This window comes from Hemiscyllium ocellatum, chromosome 4, assembly GCF_020745735.1.
Source record: "Hemiscyllium ocellatum isolate sHemOce1 chromosome 4, sHemOce1.pat.X.cur, whole genome shotgun sequence".
NCBI classification, from domain to species: Eukaryota; Metazoa; Chordata; class Chondrichthyes; order Orectolobiformes; family Hemiscylliidae; genus Hemiscyllium; species Hemiscyllium ocellatum.
In genome coordinates, this window is record NC_083404.1 from 51,269,067 (window position 1) to 51,292,410 (window position 23,344).

The 23,344-nt window shown below is 40.2% G+C and overlaps 1 protein-coding gene across 2 annotated transcripts in view; it reads right to left on the reverse strand.

Moving 5' to 3' along the window:
- Nucleotides 1-23,344, reverse strand: part of LOC132815374 (collagen alpha-1(XXI) chain-like) — a 59,020-nt gene that overhangs the window by 14,987 nt on the left and 20,689 nt on the right. For both annotated transcript variants that reach the window (XM_060824257.1, XM_060824258.1), the window contains exons 2-5: nucleotides 22,800-22,892; nucleotides 20,013-20,573; nucleotides 8,919-9,084; nucleotides 5,024-5,249 (exon numbers count right to left, since the gene is read on the reverse strand). In XM_060824257.1, coding sequence (XP_060680240.1) covers nucleotides 5,024-5,249; nucleotides 8,919-9,084; nucleotides 20,013-20,573; nucleotides 22,800-22,887 — 1,041 coding nt within the window. In that variant the 5' untranslated portion in view covers nucleotides 22,888-22,892. The remainder of the gene's footprint in view (nucleotides 1-5,023; nucleotides 5,250-8,918; nucleotides 9,085-20,012; nucleotides 20,574-22,799; nucleotides 22,893-23,344) is intronic.

Below are 23,344 nucleotides of genomic sequence, written 5' to 3' on the forward strand. Positions count from 1 at the left end.
ATTAGGGATCTCAATGCCTGGAAGAGAAGGAAAACCCTGAACCCAAGGTACTTCCAACAGGATGTCTCAGGACTCCTGAAACATCATTAAGAAGCCACATCTAGGGACTTTGCTAAACCCTCAGTACACTTTCTGCAGTCACTGACATTACACAATCTGCTTTAATGGCATCTGAGGCTCAGAAAGACAATTGCATTGCAGCCCCATAGCCATCCTCCCAGTGCTCGCATCACACAGTACCCAGTGAAAATAACAAACACATCTGATCAACACCACACACAAAACAGACAGCTGCATATTGCCTCCTAAAAAATTGTCGATGCTGTCAATCAGAAACAAAAACTGAAATTAATAGAAAAGCCTAGCAGATCTGGCAGCATCTGTGAAGAAGAATCAGAGTTAAGAATTTCAGGTCCAGTGACTCTTCCTCAGAACTGATGGCAGCTGGGAAATGTCAGTTTTTATGCAGAAGGTAGGGTAGGGGAGGGGGTAAAGAGTAAACAATAGATAGGTATAGAGCCCAAAGAGCGAAAGAAGAACATTTGGACAGACAAAGAAGTGGATAACTATCTGGCTAGGAGGGTGAATGAAAACTGTTAGTGGCTAACAATGGGTTGTGCGTAATAGCAAACAATATGATCACAAGGCCTGGTGTGCTTGGATGGGAGCTAGGACATATCAGAGTACAAGCTCTGAAGTTATTGAACTTGATATTACGTCCAGAAGGCTATCAAGTCTCCGGGCGGAAAACGAGGTGTTGTTCTTCCAGCTTCCAGCTGAGCTTCACTGGAGCATCGCAGCAAGCCTGAGACACAGATGTTGATCACGCAATAGGGTGGTGTGCTGAAGTGTCAGGCAACTGGAGGCTCTGCTTCTTCCTGGAGCAAAGGCCTGAACCATTCCAACCCATCACCACCGTCCTCTGCTTGGCAGGGTTCTTCCTCACCCTAAACAACTTCTCATTTAACTCCTCCCATTTTCTTCAGGTCAGGGGGTAGCCATGGGCATCCGCATTGGCCCTGTTACGCTTGTCTCTTTGTGGGGTACATGGAACATTCCTTGTTCCAGTCCTGTTCTGACACCCATCCACAACTCTTTCTCTGATATATTAATGCTATCACCGGTGCTGCTTCCCTCACTCATCCAGAATTGGAAAGGTTTATCGATTTCACTTCTAATTTCCACTCTGCCCTCACTTTCACCTGGTTCAACTCTGATTCCGCCCCTCCCTTCTTCGACATCTCTGTTTCCATTTTGGAGGACAGACTGGCCACTAATTTTCACTATAAACCCACCAATTCCCACAGTAACCTGGGCTACACATCTTCACACTCCACTTCCTATAAAAACTCTATTCCATTCTCCCAGTTCCTCTATCTCTGTCACCAATGATGATGCCAATTTCAACAAGGGAGCCTCCAAAATGTCCACCTTCTTCCTCAACTGAGAATTCCCCAGCACTGTTGTCAACAGGGTCACCAGCCAGGTCTGACTGATCTCCCATGCTTCAGCCCTCACCCCCTCTCTTCCCTCCACAACAGTGATGATGCTTGTCCTTACCAGCATCCACATCCAGAATATCATTAGCTGCCACTTCCGCCACCTCCATGATATGCCAGGCACATATTCCCTTCCCCTCCATTGTCCACCTTCCTTAGAGAATTGTCCCTCCAGGACACCCTAGTCCACTCTTCCTTCACACCTAGACCCACCAACCCCCCACTCACAGCACTTTTCCGTGCAATCATAAAAGGTGTAACACTTGCACATTTACCCCCCTCTCCTCAGTAACTAATGGCCCAAACATATCTTCCAGATGAAGTAGTGCTTTACCTGCATTTCACACAATCTAGTCTACAGTATCTGCTGCTCGCAATGTGGTCTCCTCTACACTGAGGAAATGAAGCGGAGACTAGGTGCACACTTCACAGAACACCTTCATTCTGTCTGCAAAACTGACCCTGAGCTTCCAGTTGCCTGCCACTCCAACACCCTGTTTCACGGCCAATATCTCTGTCTCAGGTTTGCTGCAGTGCTCCAGCGAAGCCCAGCATAAACTGGAAGAACACCACCTCATTTTCCGTTTGGGGACCCTGCAGCCCTCTGGACTTAATACCGAGTTAAATAATTTTAGAGCTCGAACTCTGTTATGTCTTAGCTCCCACCCCTACACACTAGACCTTATTATCACATAGTCTGCTATTACAAGGAACCCATTGTTAGCCACTAAAAGTCTCCATTAGTAGCTACTCACCCTCCTAGCCAGATTGTTATCTACTCCTTTGTCTGTCCAACTGCTCTTCACTCCCTTTGGGATCTATTCCCAATTATTGTTTACTCTTTACCGCCACCCACTACCCTATCTTCTGCATAAAAACACATTTTCCTCATTAACATCAGTTTTGAGGAAGGGTCATCAGACCTGAAACATTAATTCTGATTTCTCTTCACAGTTGCTGGCAGACCTGCTGAGCATCTACATATTGCTCATGACTACCCTTGAGATTAAAGCACTTCTCTCATTTTGACCCAGCTGTTGAACAAGGCTTACCCTGTTACTGTCAGTTATAATGAGGGTAGGCCATGGCCCTGATGGTCCCTAGGTCTGGTTGACCCTGGCAGCTGCCATCTCTCTGCCTGAAGCTGTGAGGCCCCAAACAGTGTGAAAGGGCAGACACTTGAGCCAATCTGCAAGTGTACAATCATCACTTTATCTTAATTGACAAATTAATCTTGAAATAAATAAGAATGTTGTCAAAAAAAGAATTTTTCGCCGCTATATTTTAAGATACATTCTTATTTTCTTGATGCCAAAATACACAAGTCTGTATTTTCACATTTTCCTCACAGTATGTTTAGTTTTAGTCAAAAACTTGGAAGCTATTCCATTGTTTCTTTTCACAGCTGAAATGGTCCATTATTGATATTATCTGAGGGTGGACGGGTTGGAGAAAAGGACATCAAGCTGGTGAATGGAACATTTTCCCTCTTTGGGCACCCAGCCATAGCCCATACTCCAACTCAGGTTACCAGGGGAGATGCAAAGAAAAACTCAATGCAACTGTATTATTAAACAATATATTAAAATGTCAAAATTCACTACAACTTAAATGATATCAAATAATGCACAGTTGCAGTTGGTACATCAATGCACATCAAATGAAGGGCAACAGCATTCTATTTATCTCTATGATGCAACATCAAATACACTCACATAGAAACACTACATTGAGCTGAAAAAAAGATACTTGATCAATTAAGCTGAGTGATATTTAAAACAAACTGCATTAGCCCAATACATGAATTAATCCTTGACAATGCAATGGCATTGACAAAGCTAGAAAACAAATGGGTGTGATACACTGATTGCCCTTATAACATGCAGTTGGAACAACATCCCTGTAACTGTTATAGCTTACTACTCAGCTAAAGTACTTGATCCATATTGAGCCTTGTGCTAAAACCTTGTTGACAAGTGAATGGAAATTGGGAAATTAAGAAGCATTGCAAAAATATAAAATTATTGCAGTTAAAAGCAGCCACATAAACATTGTCAATGCACTGATAGTTATACAAAAGACTCAGGCAGCTTTAACGCTCTTTCATTGTTAATCATTCATTCCCATATTCCAACAAACAAATATTCATGCTCCAAATTACAATCAAAAGTCTTTTCATATTCATATATTAAAATGTCTTTACAGACAAAGCAACTATGCAGAATACAACACATAAATCAGACTGTAGATTAAACATATGTTACTCTTTTCACTTAAGACAACAGCGAGACCTGTATGAGTAGATGGTACAATATACTAGAAAGTAGACAAAATGTGGAAGAGGTTCTAAAAATTATAACCCTTGCTTTCCTTTGGAACAAGTTGATCTGAACATGATTGCATCAAAAAGGAACAGGCAAGGTAAAGCCACTAGCTTCCATCAAGCACAGGATTAGCACCTTCTAGTTCTTCCACTTCGAGTGATATCAGGAAGATTCAGGCAGCTGGGTTAGGCCTACAATGTCACTAAATGAAACTAAACAAAGCGTGAGGCTGGTACATTTGCAACATGTAAAAGGCATCTTGAATAGGAAGGATTTAGAGGGATATGGGCCAAGTGCTGGCAAATGGGATTGGAATAGGTTGGGATATCTGGTCGGCATGGACGACTTGGACCGAAGGGTCTGTTTCCGTGCTGTACATCTCTATGACTCTATGTGGCCATTGATTTAATATATGCTAATATACATCCGTAAATACGATAAAAAAATCTTTTTAAATTGAAGTAGTGGCAATAATACATCTTAAAATTTTCAAATGCTTAAGGGATAGAAGTTCAACCTTGGGCATATCCCTAAAGAGGTGGTATCCCATTAGCTATCTCAATCAATATTCATCACCAATGGAACTGAACATAGGTGAGGGGCTTTAACAAGTAGGTTAAGACTACCCATTAATTAATCTCCAAATGAATCATTTTTCCATGTATGGAGTCAGATATTACTAGGGGGCATAGCTTTAGATTCTTGTTGTCTCAAGGAATTAAGGGCTACGGGGAGAATGCTGGTAAGTGGAGTTGAAATGCCCATCAGCCATGATTGAGTGGCGGATTGGACTCAATGGGCTGAATGGCCTTACTTCCGCTCCTATGTCTTATGGTCTTAAATTAAGGGGTGGTAGGTATAGGACTGATGTTAGGGGTAGATTCTTTACTCAGCGAGTCGTGAGTTCATGGAATGCCCTGCCAGTGACAGTGGTGGACTCTCCCTCTTTATGGGCATTTAAACGGGCATTGGATAGGCATATGGAGGATAGTGGGCTACTGTAGGTTCGGTGGGCTTGGATCGGCGCAACATCAAGGGCCGAAGGGCCTGTACTGCGCTGTATTTTTCTATGTTCTATGTTCTATAAGCATTCAAACTCCAAACCTGAATAAAAGATACAATTGATCAGTTTATAGAATTTACTCAGCCTATTCCGTTGATCATGAATTTGAAGAAAAATATAATAACAAGCACACTGACCTGTAGTTTACCATCTTTAAAAGTCACTGTCTGGATTTCATTGACCAGACTTGTAGTGGTAAAGAACACAGCCTGTTGTTCACCATCAACTGTGACAGCTGCTTGTATAATTCCTTCTTTAGATAAGATTCGCCATAAGTCAAATCTCTGTTTGTTAGCTGGACTTTGCAAACGTAGTGTAGCAACAAATACATAAGAAGGAGGCAAGCCTTCTGGAAATATGTCTCTGAAAATATATAAACATTACAGTTTGCAAACAAACATTCAATTACTCATACAAACAGAGGAGGATGCAGGCTCTGATTTCATAATTATAAATCTGTATTTTTCATGGGTACCTGCCACTTTATCAAAGTTTTGCTGTTATAGAAATGCATTCTTTAAATCTTCCTTTGACTTAGCTTGGAAGCACTACGATCATAAATCTGCTGTGGCAAAACGCCAATCATAAGTTAGACTTGCCTTTACACATTTAGGTTTTTATTATTTTATTTGAACGGCAAGCTGGTTGGTACTTATGTTAAAAGCATTGCAGTGAGGGAATTAGGGCTTCTGGGAGCTGGTGAACACAGCAAATATTGAAGGCGAACATGGCCTTCACCAATTAGAATAAAGGATTTTGAAATTTACAGAATAACTTCGGAGAAGGAATAGCTGAGCTCAATGTCAATTTTTTTCACTAACACCTGGGGTCTGGATGTCACTGGCTTGGCCAGCATTTATTGTCCATCACAGTTGCTCTCAGAAAGGTGGTGATGAGCAGCTTTCTTGAACTGCTACAATTAATATGATGTAGGTACACCCACAGTGCTGCTGAGGAGTTCCAGAGTTTTGATCCAGTGACAGCGAAAGAGCAGAAATGTAGTTCCAAGCCAAGGTAGCGTATGGATTAGAGGGAAACTTGCAGGTGATAACATTGCCATCCCTTCTGAGTGCTGAGGTTGGGAAGATCCTGGGTGAGTTGCTGCAGTGGATGCTGTAGATGGTACAAATTTCTAGCTCTGTGTGTCAGTGGTAAAAGGATTGAATGTTGAAAGCGGTGGATATGGTGCTAATCAAGCAGTCTGCTTTGTTCTGGATATATGTTGAGCTTCTTGAATATTTTGGAACTGCACTCATTCAGGCAAATGGGAAGTATTCCATCACACTCCTGACTTATGCCTTGTTGATGATGGACAGGCTTTAAGATGGTCGCAGTCTGGAATTTATGTGGCATGATGCATACTTGCCACTTCTCAGCCCAAGCCTGCTTGCTGACCAGGTATTGCTACATGCGGACATGGGCAGTAACTGAGAACTGGTGAATGGCACTGAACATTGTGCAGTCATCAGAGAACATTCTGAATTTGACCTTAGGTTTGGGTGCAGATAATTAAGTGGCGAAAGAGAAAAAAACAACAGAATATTGGAGTCAGAAAGATGACAGAGAAAAAGCATGTTTTGAACCTCAAAGATTGACGTTTGTGATAGTTAATTTCAGAGTCAGAGAAACTACCCAATGGAACCTAACACATAGGAGAGGAGACAGAGGGTATTTAGGTTAAAAGTGACAGGACGTAAAAGTCTGTGGCTAGTTTAATTCGTATATTGTCTACCAATAAAACAACATCAATTTATTCAATGATTTTCAGTGGTGAAGGAGAGATTGTGGGGCAGGATAACTTGTAAAGCAACCAAGGATACTTGCACTTAACTGGGCATCTGCCACTCATCTGAACTTGGTGTACCATTTGTATACAAGCAACAGGAACAGCACTGGCACACTGTTATCTTGAAGGGAAAATTTGTAGTGCTGGTATCAAAATGTCAATTCAGAAAAAAGTTTAAAGCTTAAAAGGTTCCTAATCTAGTGGAAGGATACACATTAATAAAAGGAAAGGACAGCAAAAAAAAATCAACTCTACCCTGTTGAGTTAATGACCATTCTCATGCACCATTTACCCAACTGTTTACCATGCTATTCTATGTGAGAAACAAAGAAAACATAATCTTTTGTCAATTGAAAGAAAAACTGAGAAATCCCTCTCCAACCAGTGGAGACAATCTATTCAGCATTAGTTACACAATGAATCATTGCAAATTACAATTAATGAGCAACTTGTCATCTGTAACTGGAGATTACTTCTTATCTCAGTAATCTAACAAATTGTTTTTTTATTTGCTTATGGGATATGGACATCACTGGTTGTCCAGCATTTTATTGTCTGACCCTTGCTGTCCTGGAGAAGGTGGTAGTGAGCTACCTTCTTGAACCGCTGCAGTCTACATGCTGTAGGTTAACCTACAATGCCCTTAGAGAGGGACTTCCAAGATCTCATTTAAAGAAATATAGCATCACCATGCCCACCAAATGTCTCAGTGGCATATGTTCCAAAGAACTTCCTCTAAAGAAATATTGGCATCTAGCACAATTTGGGGTGACTTCTAACCCCACCTTCACTATCTATTCTAAGCAATGTGGTGGTTGGGGAGGTCTTGAAGAGCATTGCAAAAAGGGTAATGAAGAAGGAAACTCGGTGGGGTGCAAATCCACTCAAAACTAATTTTACCCTTTCTAATTTTACATTGAGACTCTCTAATTGTCCATAGAACTCATATACTCAGATTACTACTGGTAAAAGGCATGACTTTTCTCCCAAGCCACACTAAAAGCCATGTTATGATGAAGTGAAATTACGTACGGACACATTATTTAGCACCAAGATGCAAATAGCCAAAATTGTGGTTCAGATAGGAAGTTACAAGGTTGCAAGCATAAACATCACCAATGGCTCCAGATAATCTAGTAATCAAATATTCTGACTAACGTACTGGATTCCAATAACATAAACCATTTAGCACTTGTTTCTAATATGAATGATTCCTAAGGAAATATTACCAATGATAATATCTCAACCTGGCTAGTAGGGCACAACAAGGAATCAGAATTTGGTCATTTCTTTTATAATCGGCCTGATTTTCTTATACACAACCAAAAAAGCAAATCAAGAAGGAAACATAACATTGGCTAAATGTTATACTTAAGTGCAACATCATGATCCAAAATACAGTTTGTATTTATCTTTTCTTAAATGATGTAACTGTTTAACCTTATCTGTTGCCAATGCTGTCAAAGTGTTAGTACAAATTACTTTGCCAGTAGATGTTTAATTTAGTTTTATTATGTCAGTTCAGCTTAAACTATTATACTAATGGAGATAAAAGCATGTGATTAAATCTCCTGTATGAGATCGCTACAAATTTTAATCTAAGAATAATATTTCTTGGCAAGATACCAATGCTTTTCAAAGGATGCACCTTATATGAACATTTTCTAACTCTCATCACAATATTCAGGACTTCCCATGGAATCTACAGCTAATGAAATATATAACACAATTTCTTTTTTAATTATTTGTACAGATAGTGCCTTCCAAGAGAAGGCCTCCATTTTAACATTAGAAATCCTGCAAAATTACCACTAGTCTAATCTGAAATAAATGCTGTTGTTTTAAAATCATAGACTTATGATTTTACTGGCTTTCAAAGCAAACATTTTGGTCAAATTGGATTTGCAAGGTCTAAGGACAAAAGAAAGGGTGGGGACTTCCTCAGAATCAAGCAGTTCAAATATACAGATAATATTGTGGTTAATTCCATTAAAGAAAAGTACAGTCCAAAATGTATCTCCTTTGTTAGCTCCACCAGTGGAAAACCTTGACCTTAGATGTGCTTTTGACATGTTACAGTATGGACTTGATTTATTTTCCTACCATTTATTTTGCGAATTAGAATATGCTAAGGCATCTGGCTGGGTGTATGAATAGGAAGGGCTTAGAGGGATATGGGCCAAGTGCTGGCAAATGAGACAAAATGAGGTTCGATATTTTTTAAGAATTTCAATTGTAAGCCATACCTAGTGTTCTCCGTTATGTCTGTTTGAGATGTCAATAAGAAACCTGCTTCTGTCGTCAATGATCCAGATATTTCCCGAGCTTTTTGTGGTATTTTAAAGCCCACAATTAATTCAAAACCTTTCTCATCACGCGCAGCTACAGGGATTCTTGTAGGACATACCGATTCTGGAGAACAAATGAGACAGAATGAGGTCAATAATATTGTGTACAGGAACCTGCTTCATATTGTTTAGTGTACACAAGATTCAATTAAGTTAGATTAGATTCAAGTGTACCTTGCTTTCCCTAATCCTTATTTATGTTATCTTGTTTTCAATTACAATCACATTGCAAGAACATTGTAGCAATGCCAAAAACAGCAGGTCTTTGACAAAAAAAGATCACTTTGCTGCAAAAGTTGTCCAGAGATCATGACAACTGATTATAGATGAAGAATGATTTTAACTCTTAAACCATGCAGTTGATTTCCAACCTGTCTGCTCAGCTGAAATCAGGTAGCTTAGCAGTTTAAATAGACCACATCACTTCCCCACCAATGCCCCACATGCTCTTCGACTTTAGCCTGGTGATCCAGTGAGTTCCTTTATTCTACACTATATGTTTGAGTTCTCATGACACCATACAGCAAAGGCCACAGCTTTCATTTCAAAGTCAAGAGAGTTTATCTCTAGAAGTTTGTCTTTCAAAATCTGTGTTCATTTTTCCTTTCTGATCCACAACACTACACAGTTAAAGTTAGATCACTGACTCTCAAACTCTATCCTGCTTTTACACCAGGAGAACTCGCCGGAAACCACAGTAAGTGTTGGTGTCTGTTGTGATTCTAGGTTCTTCATCCAAACTCACTAATTAACTCCATAAGATGATTAAATTATAAGTAATTTTAATTTATTTCAAGTCTCCATCTAATATATATAGTATGTATAATACATAATGTACACATGTTACAGGATAGCTCACAAACAGGTATAAAGTAAAGATTCAGCAACCACAGTATCTCCGAGTAATAGCTATAAGCACTCACATGTATAATTAAGTGTCTGCTGGTTACTTCTTCGTTGATATTCTGGTCTCTTGATTGTTTACATCTTTTCTTATCGCAACGTGCCCTTTTTTTCAAAGTTTACTTCACATAACTTAAGAGTGAAAAAACACAGTAGGGTGGTTGCAAAACTGTTTACACAAAAGATAGATTGGGAAACATGGTGGACCAGTGGTGAGCACTGCTGCCTCACGGCATCAGGAATCTGGTTATGATTCCAGCCTCGGGCATCTACCAGTGTGGAGTTTGCACGCTCCTCCCATATCTGCATGGGTTCCTGCCGGCTGCTGCCCATTGCTGTCCATGGATGTGTAGGCTAGGTGGATTAGCCATCGTCAGAATAAGAGGGTGGGGTTATGGAGTTTGGATGCACTGCTCTTTGGAGGGTTGGTGTAGACATGATGGCCTGAGGGCCTCCTTCTGCACTGTAGAGATTCTAAGGATTCTATGATCTCTGGATAATCCATCTGTAGTGCATTTCTCCCTTTTAATCTCCCTTGACACCTTCAGGTATGACATTCCAGAGCAGCTAAGTAACTAGCTTACCACCCACTTTGTAATGGATTTCATAGATGATATCTCTTCATCTTTATTTCAAGTCACTGTAATCTGGGTATACACTTATGCCAAATTATTTCCAATTGTTTGCCATCAATTTCCATAACAAATCATCTACTAAATAGGTATATGTGGAATCTTGAGATGCCAGAATGAGTTCTCACTCTCCATGTTTGAATAGTCAGATTGCTGTTGCAAAACATGTTTGGAGGCAAATGCGGTTGGCTTTCCATCTTGTATAAGGTATGCTTGTAAGCCTTTTGGAGATGCACTGACCTCCAAAACTACATCCTTTCTTGGTTGTAATACCATAGTACATGTTTCTTCTGATAATACTTGTTTACATAACTTAAACAAGTTACAAGTGCTGATTGTCCTCCTGATTGCAACCAGAATCATGTTCCTGCATTGCCGACTCTGATGTCCTCCTACTCAGCATACCATGCAGTAGTCTTGGCCTACAAGTTACCTAACTCTCATCCAGTTAAAATGACTCTTATTTTAGAACATAGAAAATAGAAAAGTACAGCACAGAACAGGCCCTTTGGCCCACGATGTTGTGCCAAGGTTTAATCCTAATGCTAAATACAATAACTTAACCTATGCACCCCTCAATTCACTGCTGTCCAAGTGCATTTCCAGCAGTCACTTAAATGTCCCTAATGACTCTGCTTCCACCACCACCGCTGGCAACACATTCCATGCATTCACAACTCTCTGCATAAAGAACCTTCCTCTGACGTTCCCTCTATACCTTTCTCCTAATATCTTCAAACTATGACCCCTCATACCAATCAATCCTGCCCTGGGGAAAAGTCTCTGGCTATTGACTCTATCTATTCCTCTCATTATCTTGTATACCTCGATCAGGTCTCCTCTCTTCCTACTTCTCTCCAGAGAGAAAAGTCCGAGCTTATTCAATCTATCTTCATAAGGCAAGCCCTCCAGTCCAGGCAGCATCCTGGTAAACCTTCTTTGCACCCTGTCCAAAGCCTCTGTGTCTTTTCTATAATAGGGCGGACCAGGACTGGACACAATATTCCAAGTGTGGTCTCACCAGAGACTTGTAAAGCTGTAGTAAAACCTCGTGCCTCTTAAACCCGATCCCCTTGTTAATGAAAGCTAAAACATCATATGCTTTCTTAACAACCCTATCCACTTGGGTGGCAACTTTGAGGGATCTATGTACTTGCACACCCAGATCCCTCTGTTCCTCCATACTGCCAAGAATCCTGTCTTTAATCCTATATTCAGCCTTCGAGTTCAACCTTCCAAAATGCATCACTTCGCATTTATCCAGGTTAAACTCCATCTGCCATTTCTCAACCCAGCTCTGCATCCTGTCTATGTTGTGCTGCAGCCTGCAATAGCCCTCAATATTATCGACAGCACCTCCAACTTTTGTGTCATCTGCAAACTTACGAACCCACCCCTCAACTTCCACATCCAAGTCAATTATAAAAACTACAAAGGCCCAAGAACAGAACCCTGCAGGACCCCACTCAACAATGACCTCCAGGCAGAATACCTTCCATCTACTACCATTCTCTGCCTTCTGTCAGCCAACCAATTCTGAATCCAGATAGCCAAATCTCCCTGTATCCCATACTTCCTGACTTGATGAATGAGTCTACCATGGGGAACCTTATCAAATGTCTTGCTGAAGTCCATATACAGCACATCCACTGGTCGACCTTTGTCGACCTGTCTTGTCACTTCCTCAAAGAATTCAATAAGATTTGTGCAGCATGACATTATTTTCTGACATCTTTTAGCAGTGAGTCAATATCATAATTATTCCTCTTCTCCAGTAGACTATGTTTGGAAGACTTTGATCAGCATTGAAGCAACATTTAGCCCCATTACCCATTCAAACATTTGAGCTTCCAAAAATTGCAGTTCCTGCCTTGTCATAGTTGATCCTTGTGGCAGTTACCTGTCAACCTTCAGCTCCAACTGGTGCGTTCTGAAGTTCAATTTTATACAAAGCTAATGCTCTAGCATGTTTTAACATTTAATAGAGACTAGCTGGTCTTCCTCAGACAAGTTGATTCCATGCAGCTGCTTGCTTTCAAAACTGACAATTTCAGCAATTGTTGTTAGGTGATAGATAATTCTGAATAGCATGATTCAATCCTTAGTTTTAAATGCTTACATTTTGGTAGGGTCTTTCATTTCATAATCTAAACTTTTAAACTCCCGACCACAGGGTATTTGTAACCCCTGTATACTGTGGAGAGATTCAGCAATGAAGTTTCATTTTAAAAAAAACTCCTTCTGTTCCAACAGCACTTCAGCATATGACCACACTCATTGTTTTTCAATTTCACACTTTTTTTTGTCACTTGTACAGGCATGGTACCCAAGAACAGCTCAATGGTCCTTCAGTTTTTCTACTCAATTCAAAACTGACTGCACAGTGCAACTCTAAATTAACTAGAAGAAAGTGAGGACTGCAGATGCTGGAGATCAGAGCTCAAAAATGTGTTGCTGGAAAAGCGCAGCAGGTCAGGCAGCATCCAAGGAGTAGGAGAATCGACATTTCGGGCATAAGCCCTTTTTCAGGCTTCAGGTTGATTCTCCTACTCCTTGGACGATGCCTGACCTGCTGTGTTTTTCCAGCAACACATTTTTCAGCAACTCTAAATTAATCCAACTGTCCCTCCAGTTAAGGTACTCACCATTGAGGGAAGTATTATCTATTAAGGGGTGATTTTTGCTGAATGCAAGTTTCACCATCTGCTGTAGTGGGATTCGAATCCATGTCCCCAGAACATTAGCCTGGGTTTCTGGATTATGAATCCTGTGATGATTTCGATATGCCGGTGTTGTACTGGGGTGAACAATTTATCACACAACACCAGGTTATAATCCAACAGGTTTATTTGGAAGCACTAGCTTTCGGAGCACTGCTCCTGCACAACTACCTGAAGAAGGAGCAGTGCTCCGAAAGCTAGTGCTTCCAAATAAACCTGTTGGACTATAACCTGGTGTTGTGTGATTATTAACCTATTAAGGGACTTTTCCTCCCAAGGCTTACACACAGCCTCTTTAAAGCAACAATTTTGTCCGTGGCTCCTTCTGTGGTCGACAAACTTACGATACCACTGCCAAGTTGTATTTCTGGGTTCCTTAATGCAAACTTACCAATAATCCACACGTGATTGGTAAACTATACATAGGTCCAATTTGTTTGAAGACTGCAACTGACAAATATGACACAATAGCTCGACAAAGAGGGCAACTTGAGGGCTTCAGCAACTACCATTACTTCCAGCAATAGCTACAATTACTCATACACTCCACTGATGACACACTGTTTAATATCCGCATTCCTTGATCATTTGTGTGTTGGCACAACTGTGGACTGTCAACGGTCACCTTCATTTCCACAGTCCAGCAGTTGCTTTCCTTTTTCAATGGACAGGCAATTGACCTGCAATAATGTAAACAAGGCACAACACTTCCTATTGCTGAGCAGTTTCATCTTTTAATCCCAGAGAAGACTGGACATTCTGTGAGATTTGGCAATCCTAGCCATTGATCTTTTAGCAGTTTGCCAATTTATTTTTGGTTGAACTTTAAGAGTTCTGTGAGGTTTTTCAAAGAACTGGCAAATGCTCCTGGCATTTTGACTAGCACCTATCCCTCAAGATTATGAAAAAGAAGGGATTATCTGGTCATTTGTTTCATTGCTATTTGTGGAACCTTGCTGCAAATAAAATGGCTTCTGCATTTTTCAATATACTACCATGACAATAATTCAAAAGTACCCAATTGGCTGCAAGTACTTTTAGGTGTCCTAGAGTTATGAAAGTTCTATATAGAAGTATTGTTTGTCCACCCTTGATCGAAAAATTTCTACTTCATAGTGAAGATAAGATACCATGGAATCTAAGGAAATTTGGCTAATTGGATCCAGAATTGGCTTAGTGGCAGGAAACAGAGGATGATGGCCAAAGGATGTTTTTGTGATTGGATGCCTATGGCCAGTTGGGGTTCTACTGGGGTCAGAGTTGCTGCCCTCGATGTTTGTGGCATAAAAAAAACAACGTAGACTTGAATGTAAGAGAGTCAGTCAGTGCGTTTGTGGGATTTACGAAAGTTCTTGGGGTGCTAAATAACGAGGAGGGAACCCTCAAAATAATATGGATAGCTGGTCAGATGGGTAATAGGTGGCAAGTAGAATTCAACTCAGCTAATTGTAAGGTGATGCACTTAGGCAGTACAAACAAGGCAAAGAAATACGCGATTAATTGTAGGACTCTGAGAGGAACCTTGGTGTGCCCATACACGGGTCCCTTACGGTAAAGGAACAGGTAGATTTAGTGGTTAAGAAAGCCTATGAAATTCCTGCTTTAATTAGCCGAGACATACATTTCAAGAGCAGAAAGATTATGGTGGAACTGTAGAAAACATTGGTTAGGCCACAGCTAGAATATTGGGTGCAATTCTGGAGGGATTAGCATTATAGGAGGAATAAAATAACTAGGTGAAAGTGAGGACTGCAGATGCTGGAGATCAGACTTGAGAGTGTGATGCTGGAAAAGCACAGCAGGTCAGGCAGCATCTGAGGAGCAGGAGAGTTAATGTTTCAGGCAAAAGCACTTCATCAGGAATTATAGGAGGGGTGTCAATGCACTAAAGAGGATGCAGAGGAGATTTACCAGGTCTTGCTTAGGGTGGGGAGTTTCACTTATAAGAAGAGATTAGAGAGAATGAGATTGCTTTCCTTTGAGCAGAGGTGACTAAGGGGGAGGAGGGGGTGTGTGGGGAGGGGGGTATGATTGAGATGTATAAAATTATGAGGGCCATAAATAGGGTAGATAGGAAAGAACATTTTCCATTTGATGGAGGGATCAATGACTAGGGAGCATAGATATAAGATCATAGGTAGGAAGCTTGGAGGGGATATGAGGAATCGATTTTTTCACCCAGAAGATGTTGAGAATCTGGAACTCAATGGCTGGAAGGGTGGTAAAGACAGAAACCCGTATATATTTAGGGAGTATTTACATGTACACCAGATATATGGCAAGGTGTAAAAGCAATGGGCTGAGTGCTGGAAAATGGGATTAAAATAGTAAGGTGCTTGGTTTGACCAGCACAATCTCAGTCAATCAAAGCATTCTTTTTTTGGTGCTGTAGACCTCTATGACTATAGCACAGTTAATTGTAAGGATGAATGAGTAAGTGACTTTGAAGAGTCAGCAGAGCATAAGAGCAGCACAAACAAAACGGTAAGTCAACTACCACCATCTAATCTGTAAAGGTAAATGAGTGGGTTGGTGGGAAACACATTAGAGAAGTGGAGAAGGAAGTACAGAGGCACAAAGCTCTAGTTCTTTCTCAGGTTTCTAGTAATAGTATCCAGATGATTCCGCTTTGGCCTCTGGAGGCACACAGATATTTTGAGATATTGACAACCTTAAATAGTGGGTGAAAAATAGGAAGCAATTATTCCTGTACATCCTATCTATGACCCTCATAATTTTATACGTCTCAATCTTCTATTTGTGATTGTCTCCTTAAAAATGTAGCTTTTGGATTTTTCCACATGCACAAAAATCTTCAAAATGAATAAAGGTCTTCAGCTTACAAGGCATGTATCCCACCATCATAATGTACCAAAGCACTTTACAGCTACTGAGGTACTTTTGAAATCTAATGTACTTTGCAATGTAAGAAACACAGGAGACAATTTGCACACCGCAAGGTGGATGGCATGGTTGCTCAATGGTTAGAATTGCTGCCTTCACAGTGCCAGGGACCTGGGTTAGATTCCAGCCTTGGGCAACTGTCTGTATGGAGTTTGCATGTGCTCTCTGTTTCTGCTGGGTGCTCCAGTCTCTTCCACAGTCTAAAGATGTTTTGGTTAGGTGGATTGGCCATGTATTGTGTCCAAGGATGTGTAGGCTAGGTAGATTAGTAAATTGGGAAGACGGGTCTGGGTGGGATGCTCTTTGGAGGGTTGGTGCAGACTTGATAGGTCAAATGATCTTTTTCTGCACAGTAGGGATTTTAATATCTCAACACAGAAATGTGATTAAAAACAAATCATCTGTTTTTGGGTGTTTATTGATAGCTAACTATTGACCAGGAATACCTCTATTTAGAAGTAATGCCATGGGAATGTTTTCATCCACTTCAAAAGGTAGACAGGGCCTTGGTTTAGCATCTCATCAAAATGACAGCACTTCCACCAGCGTAGCACTACCTCAGGAGTGCACTGGCAATGTAAGCCTACATCAAGAAATAAGGTTGAATAAATGTCTATATTAGATATGATTATGATTTTTTTTACGTCATATACTTAATGGGACAGACTTTAGAACAGTTTTTTGTCAACAGGCCTTTTGCTGCATTGGAATTAGAAAAATTGACTGACACAACTTATGGGTTAGCATACCAAAGTAAATCAGCTGGCTGTTGAGAACTCATCCCATTGATTTCAATTATCCCTATTACGTTTGTGAAGAAAAGTATTTGCATGCCTATCCATATTCAGTGGCACTCTTTTCATTATTTTCCCATTTATGAAGGGGATTGTTTTTAACGGTATTTGATATTGGCTGAGAACAGCAGAATCCCAGGAACAGAACAGCAACTGAACCTCAGACAAATTAACTACGTCCAATACAGTCCAACAAAATTGAAGGTAAATATATTATTATTTTGCCTGAGTGTTTCTTTCATTAATGGGTGAATTATTTTTGCATGTTTCTTTCAATAGCAGTAAGGGTGGCTCTATGCAGTTGTGGTTTCTGTGTAGATTCAGAAATTATCGCAATTTCCTTCTGTAATGTCTGGCACCATTCACTTGTACAGGATATTCCACAATCGAGCATTTAACAAAATCTGTCACACAGATACTGTGTTTCCTATCCACCCAACAACCTTGACATCAGTCAGAAGGCTGGGATATTCAACAAAAGAGCCTATACAAATCAAGCCAAGTTTATTTTAAGCACTCTTTCAACATGCCAAATTGGATTGTAGGACAACATTTTACTCCAGATTACCTGATTTCACTGTGCAAGTGAGAAAACAGGCAATAATATATTATTAGATTAGATTACTTATAGTGTGGAAACAGGCCCTTCGGCCCAAGAAGTCCACACCGACCCACTGAAGCACAACCCACCCATACCCCTACATTTACCCCTTCCTAACACTATGGGCAATTTAGCATGGCCAATTCACCTGACCTGCACATCTTTGGACTGTGGGAGGAAACCGGAGCACCCGGAGGAAACCCACGCAGAGAACGTGCAAACTCCACACAGTCAGTCACCTGAGGCGGGAATTGAACCCCGGCCTCTAACACTGTGAGGCAGCAGTGCTAACCACTGTGCCACCGTACCGCCCAAAGGAATAACAACAGGCCTTTCAGGCCTGTGGACTTCTTCTGTCTGTTTACCTAAGTCCTGCCTCCTCTCTGGAGCACTGGAATGACTATCAAGTCCTGTTGTGACAAACTCAAGACTTTCTTTCGGACTGGTCAGGAGAGCCCCAGCACATCTATCTTAAATTCTGAGAGACCCCTTAAAAAATCCCAGAAGGTTGGCAACTCTTGTACAAAAATGTTCAAGGGACAGTGAGAGATCCTATTTGGAAGGATGAAGTAGAATTATAATACTTATGCATAAACCCATACTTGCAAACTTATATTTGTTGGTGAATCCGCTGTTATAGATATGCAAAATTGCAACCATTATAATCTCTGGCTGCAATATCTTTTAAAGACTTCCTGTCTTAAATGAAGAAGGATAGCAGGTATGGTAATAATAAGAGAAAGATAGCTGTGTTCTCCTGAGATCTCATTTGGGCTCTGAATGAATAGTAATGGCTGCATTCACAAGCATAGACTGTCCAATGAGGTAAACACTGAGAAATGTCAGTCAATATTATTTTCACATGAAAGGGAGGAATTATTGTGGAACTATAAAAAGAGAGGGTGGCACAGTGGCTCAGTGGTTAGCACTGCTGCCTCACAGTGCCAGGGACCCGGGTTTGATTCCCCAGGAGACTGTGTATGGAGTTTGCACATTCTCCTCGTGTCTGAGTGGTTTCCTCCGGGTGCTTCTCATTCCTCCCACAGTCCAAAGATGTGCAGGTTAGGGTGAATTGGCCATGGTAAATTGCCCAGAGTGTCCAGGGATGTGTATGTTAGTTGCATTAGTCAGGGGAAATGTGGGTGAATTACTCTTTTGGATGGTCGGTTTGGACTTGTTGAGCCAAATGGCCTGTTTCCACACTGTAAGGATTCTATGAACTTACCAAGACATTGCATCAACCTTCTTTCAGCAGATTTCCAATGCACCTTTCAGAGTTACAAAGTAGTCCTTTGCTGGACTGAGGGTAGGTGAAGATTGTCAGATTCAATAAAAAGTGTAACGGCGTCTCTTTGGTTCAAAGTGTGAATTTGGCAGAGGTTATGGGTTCAAGTCTTGGTGCACTCATTAAACACAATATAAACTGACACATCAGCGTAATATTGGGGCAGTGCTGCCTTGTCAGAGTTGGTTTCTTTCGGATGTGATGTTAAACCAAGGACTCAGCAGTCAGTTCATATGGATAGGTTACAGTGATTAGATCTATTAACCATAAATAATTTCAGTTGAAATATAAAGATATAAATATTAATAAATATCTTTATAGCAAATGTGTATCTAGAAAGTAAATCCCTGTGGATGTTTCTATATTAAGTTGTAGCTCTCTGAAGTTTCTATTTTTTGTTGTGTCCCATATATGACTTGGATATCCTGTTTGGATGAAAACCAAGAAGCTTTCACACTGCAAAGAGATATGGCATTGGAAGTGAAAAGCTAATTATCTGCAAAAGCTATCAAGTACTCCACGAAAGACTCAATAATGTAACACCACCTTACTGAGGTAAACCCAGGAGAAATGGGAGAGGATGCAGCAATACAAAGGGAGACACTAAACAGTAATTTATAATAAACATTTTTCTGCATATGAACAGGAGGAAGATATTCAGTCATTTCATTGTCTTAACTGCTTCATGATAAAGTGAAACTATATTAACTATGATTGTGGTTGCAGCTAATGATTAAAAGGATCAAAGGAACAGTGGATAGATCTCCACATATTTTTATCACTGGTTTCAATGCTTTGTTGACAAATGCATTAATTGTTTATATTTCAACGTTCAGCTCTTCCAATCTTGCCTTGGAAATACTTTAACAGCACACATCTTCCCCCATCCAAGAAGGTAGGACATTCTTTACTGTGGATGTCTCTAGCCTTCATGACTAATTCATGGATGGTGAAATGTTAATAAATGACAAGGTAAACCAGATAATCTCTGAAGCAATTGCTTCTGAGCTGCATTATCAAGCTTTGCAGAAGTGGAAAAGCTCTGGGATTTGTGGTAAATTGCAACCATGAAAGCTCAAAAGCAAAATGTTTCATCAGAATGTGGTTAAATTGCTACAAAGTCAACAAGTAATTCTGGTAAGTCAACCCTTACCTTCACATATCTTCTGCTGCATTGCTTCCTTAATTCTGTCTATAGTTCCATAATCGTCAGCAAATATAACATAAGTTGTTGACGGCTTGTTGCCAATCATTTTAAGCTCTGATTCTGTTATTTCCGATCCGACTCCGACAGCAAACAGGATAATTTTGTCAGCACGTGCTTCAACAGAAGCATCAACAACATCATCCTGAGACTTTCCATCCGTGACAACAACAGCAAGTTTGTTTTTAGCTGTCTTATTTCTTTGTGAAGATGGAAAAACAATTTCTGTTGCGAACTTGATAGCACGACCTGTTTGAGTATTTCCACCAAGGTATTGGATATTTTCTATTCCAGCAATTAGTTCTTTATTGGTCAGGAATTGGCCAAACGAAATCTCCAGACGTGGAGTGTCGCTGTACTGGATAACTGCTACTTGAGTGTATTCTGGTCCAATATCAAAGCCACTCGTGACATTAACAAGCCATGTTTTTGCTGTTTCAAAGTTGTTAAATCCCACACTCCAAGATCCATCCATGATGAAAACCAAATCATTCACTGCTGTTCTGCATCCTGTTGACAGATCAGAAATAACCAGTAGAAAAAAACCCTAAATATTTAAGTGCAAGCCAAAATGCTACTTCTGCTCTTGGTAAATTTTCCCACCAAGTTTACTGTTAAATCCATAGCACAATGCCACCAAATTTTTGTGGAGTTGAAAGCATGAATATTGCTCAAAGGCCTGCAATGAGACTTTATTAAGGTACAAACAACAAGGTTAACATTTGATACTTGCATGGTTCCCCTGGTTCCATTGGTCTCCATTTGATCAAAACATCCAGTTCAAATGTTAATCATGACCTCCAAAAAGGTGAAGAAGTATGGGAATCTAAGGTCTATGCTATTACTAAATACAACAGAAATACAGAACATTCATGATTTAAGTATTTTCTTTCAATAAATCAACAACTCATATGGGAATGGAGCTGGATGTGGATAAAATCCAACTTTGCACTTTCCAGGAACAAGTAAGATGGAAATCAGATTTGACATTCTCAAAAAAGGCAAAATCTGTCTGTTCACACACCATTCCTTGTCATGAAATTCACACAATGATCTATTTCTCTGCTACAAACATCCCGGACTTACCACTGGCTGGAAGCTTAATCTTATCAATTCCACAATGTAGTCAGAGTGCAGATACTCTGTAATGAATGTCACAGCTCCTAACATCAGTCCACCATAAACAAGGCTCAATTCAGGAATACCATAGAGTACTCACCACTTGTATAACTGGCTTTGGTAGAAATATTCATGAATTTCATCGCCACCTGGTTTCCCACACTTTGTTTGATGGTACCCCTGCTGTTAAACAATATATTCTTCCCTTTCGTCATCAGTAACATTCACCACTTACAGGATGTGTCGCTAAGTTTATTTGAATGCCAGAAGGAAAGAGCAAGATGGCAGCAGACTGATTTTCATTTCTTTTGGGTTTTTTTCCTCTCTTTTCCTGTGTTTTTCTAGCTATACCTTTGCTTACCTCTTGTCCTGAGCTCAGAGGGCATTTGTGGCAGCGATAGCCCAGTGCGGAACTCGAGTGAACCCTTACTGACTTTTCTGGGGCAAGCACAGAACCTCACATCGGAATCAGTGGCTGCTACATCAGCAGAGGCAACGTCAGTGAAGTAGGCCCAAAGGCAAAAGATAGCAGCTGAGGATTGATGACTTCGTTGTTGGTTGGGTCAGGAACTGGTAGTGACGAAGCAGTGGTGGAAGGACATCACAGTGACATCGAGGAGGTGGGCCCAGCAGCAAGAGACCCAATTCTGATGTTGGTTGGTCCGGCACAGGTGGCAGCGAGGTGGAGAAATATTGGCCCAACAGCGAAAGATGACACCTAAGGGTAGGCAACTTGGTTGGGTCCAGTTTGGCGATGCAGCGATGGAGGAAGCATGGCTGCATAGGCGTTGTTGATAGTGATAAGCTGATTCAAGACGAATGGACTCCCTTCAACCATATCATTTGTTTTATCTGTATTCGTAAAATTATTCAAAATGGTGCCAAATTGTGGCAACAAATGAAAACTTTTCATAGTATTTTATTGTATTCTAACTGTAAAATGCACCTGACAATAAAATCTTTCATTCATCACTCCTAGCATTACAAACATCACAGTTAAGAATGAGAGCAGCAATGTCATAAGAAACTATCACCTCCAAGTTCTTCTCCAGGGCTCACATCAGGAACACTTTTTGAGTTATCACTTTTTCTTCATGCTGTCGGACCAAGACCCTGGAATTTCATTTTCACCACCATTATGAAAGCTACATCAACAAAAGGACTGCAACAATTCAAGAATGAAGGCAACCAGCAGCTTCCTGGTGCAACTGGGCTGGATTATAACTGCAGCACTGCCAGTGTCAATCACTCACATTTGAAGAACAAGTTAAAAAGGCACTTATAAAATGATTACCTCTGTACTTATATTCAGACCAGGAAGCTAAACGGTTTACAGAAAATATTGATCTATCTCTACGTTCATTCTTCGTCAAGTCATAGGTTAGAGGTACATTATTATCCATTAAAAAAATGGAAATACATAAAACAAGGCTGAAAAGTACCACCTTTTTCTTTAATTTCTCCAATATTGTGATATGGTTTAGATATGTATTTCAAAATAATCTTGGCATAATTTCGGAATCCTCAAACAAGCTACCTTTTAATTACAGTCAAGGGTAAAGGGCAAGTTCTAACTGAGGTCTGATACTGACAACATATGTAATGTAGAATTCTTACCTGCTCTTACGTTTTCATCCTGCACAGCTTCACTAAATAAATGAGATGACAAATAGATCACTACAGCTTGTAAAATGCATGACTTCATTGTACCTAAAGAGCAAAAGAAAACAAATATTTTACTGACAGTATGTTACAGTGCAAAGTACAATTTGTAAATCTGACTGCTGAGGGGACCCCATTATCAAGAAAACTCCGAATCACATTGTTGTTAGGTCATGAGAAACAGGAGAAGAATTAGGTTGTTTGGTTCCTCGAGGCTTCCACCATTAAATAATATCACGACTGATCCTCTAAATGAGTTCAGAAACTTTACAGTCATATAAGCATTACAGGCTGAAAACAGCCATTCAGCCCACTGAGTTCTGCATTATACTTTCTGATTATTATGATCTTTATTGAAATGTTTCAACAGTTTGCATTTACTTATGCCTCTTTAATATTGGAAAATATTCATGGTGCCTCACAAATGCATATTGAAAAATCTTGTCTGTGCGAATATTGACCACAAGCTATGATACAAAATTAATTTATATACATTTATA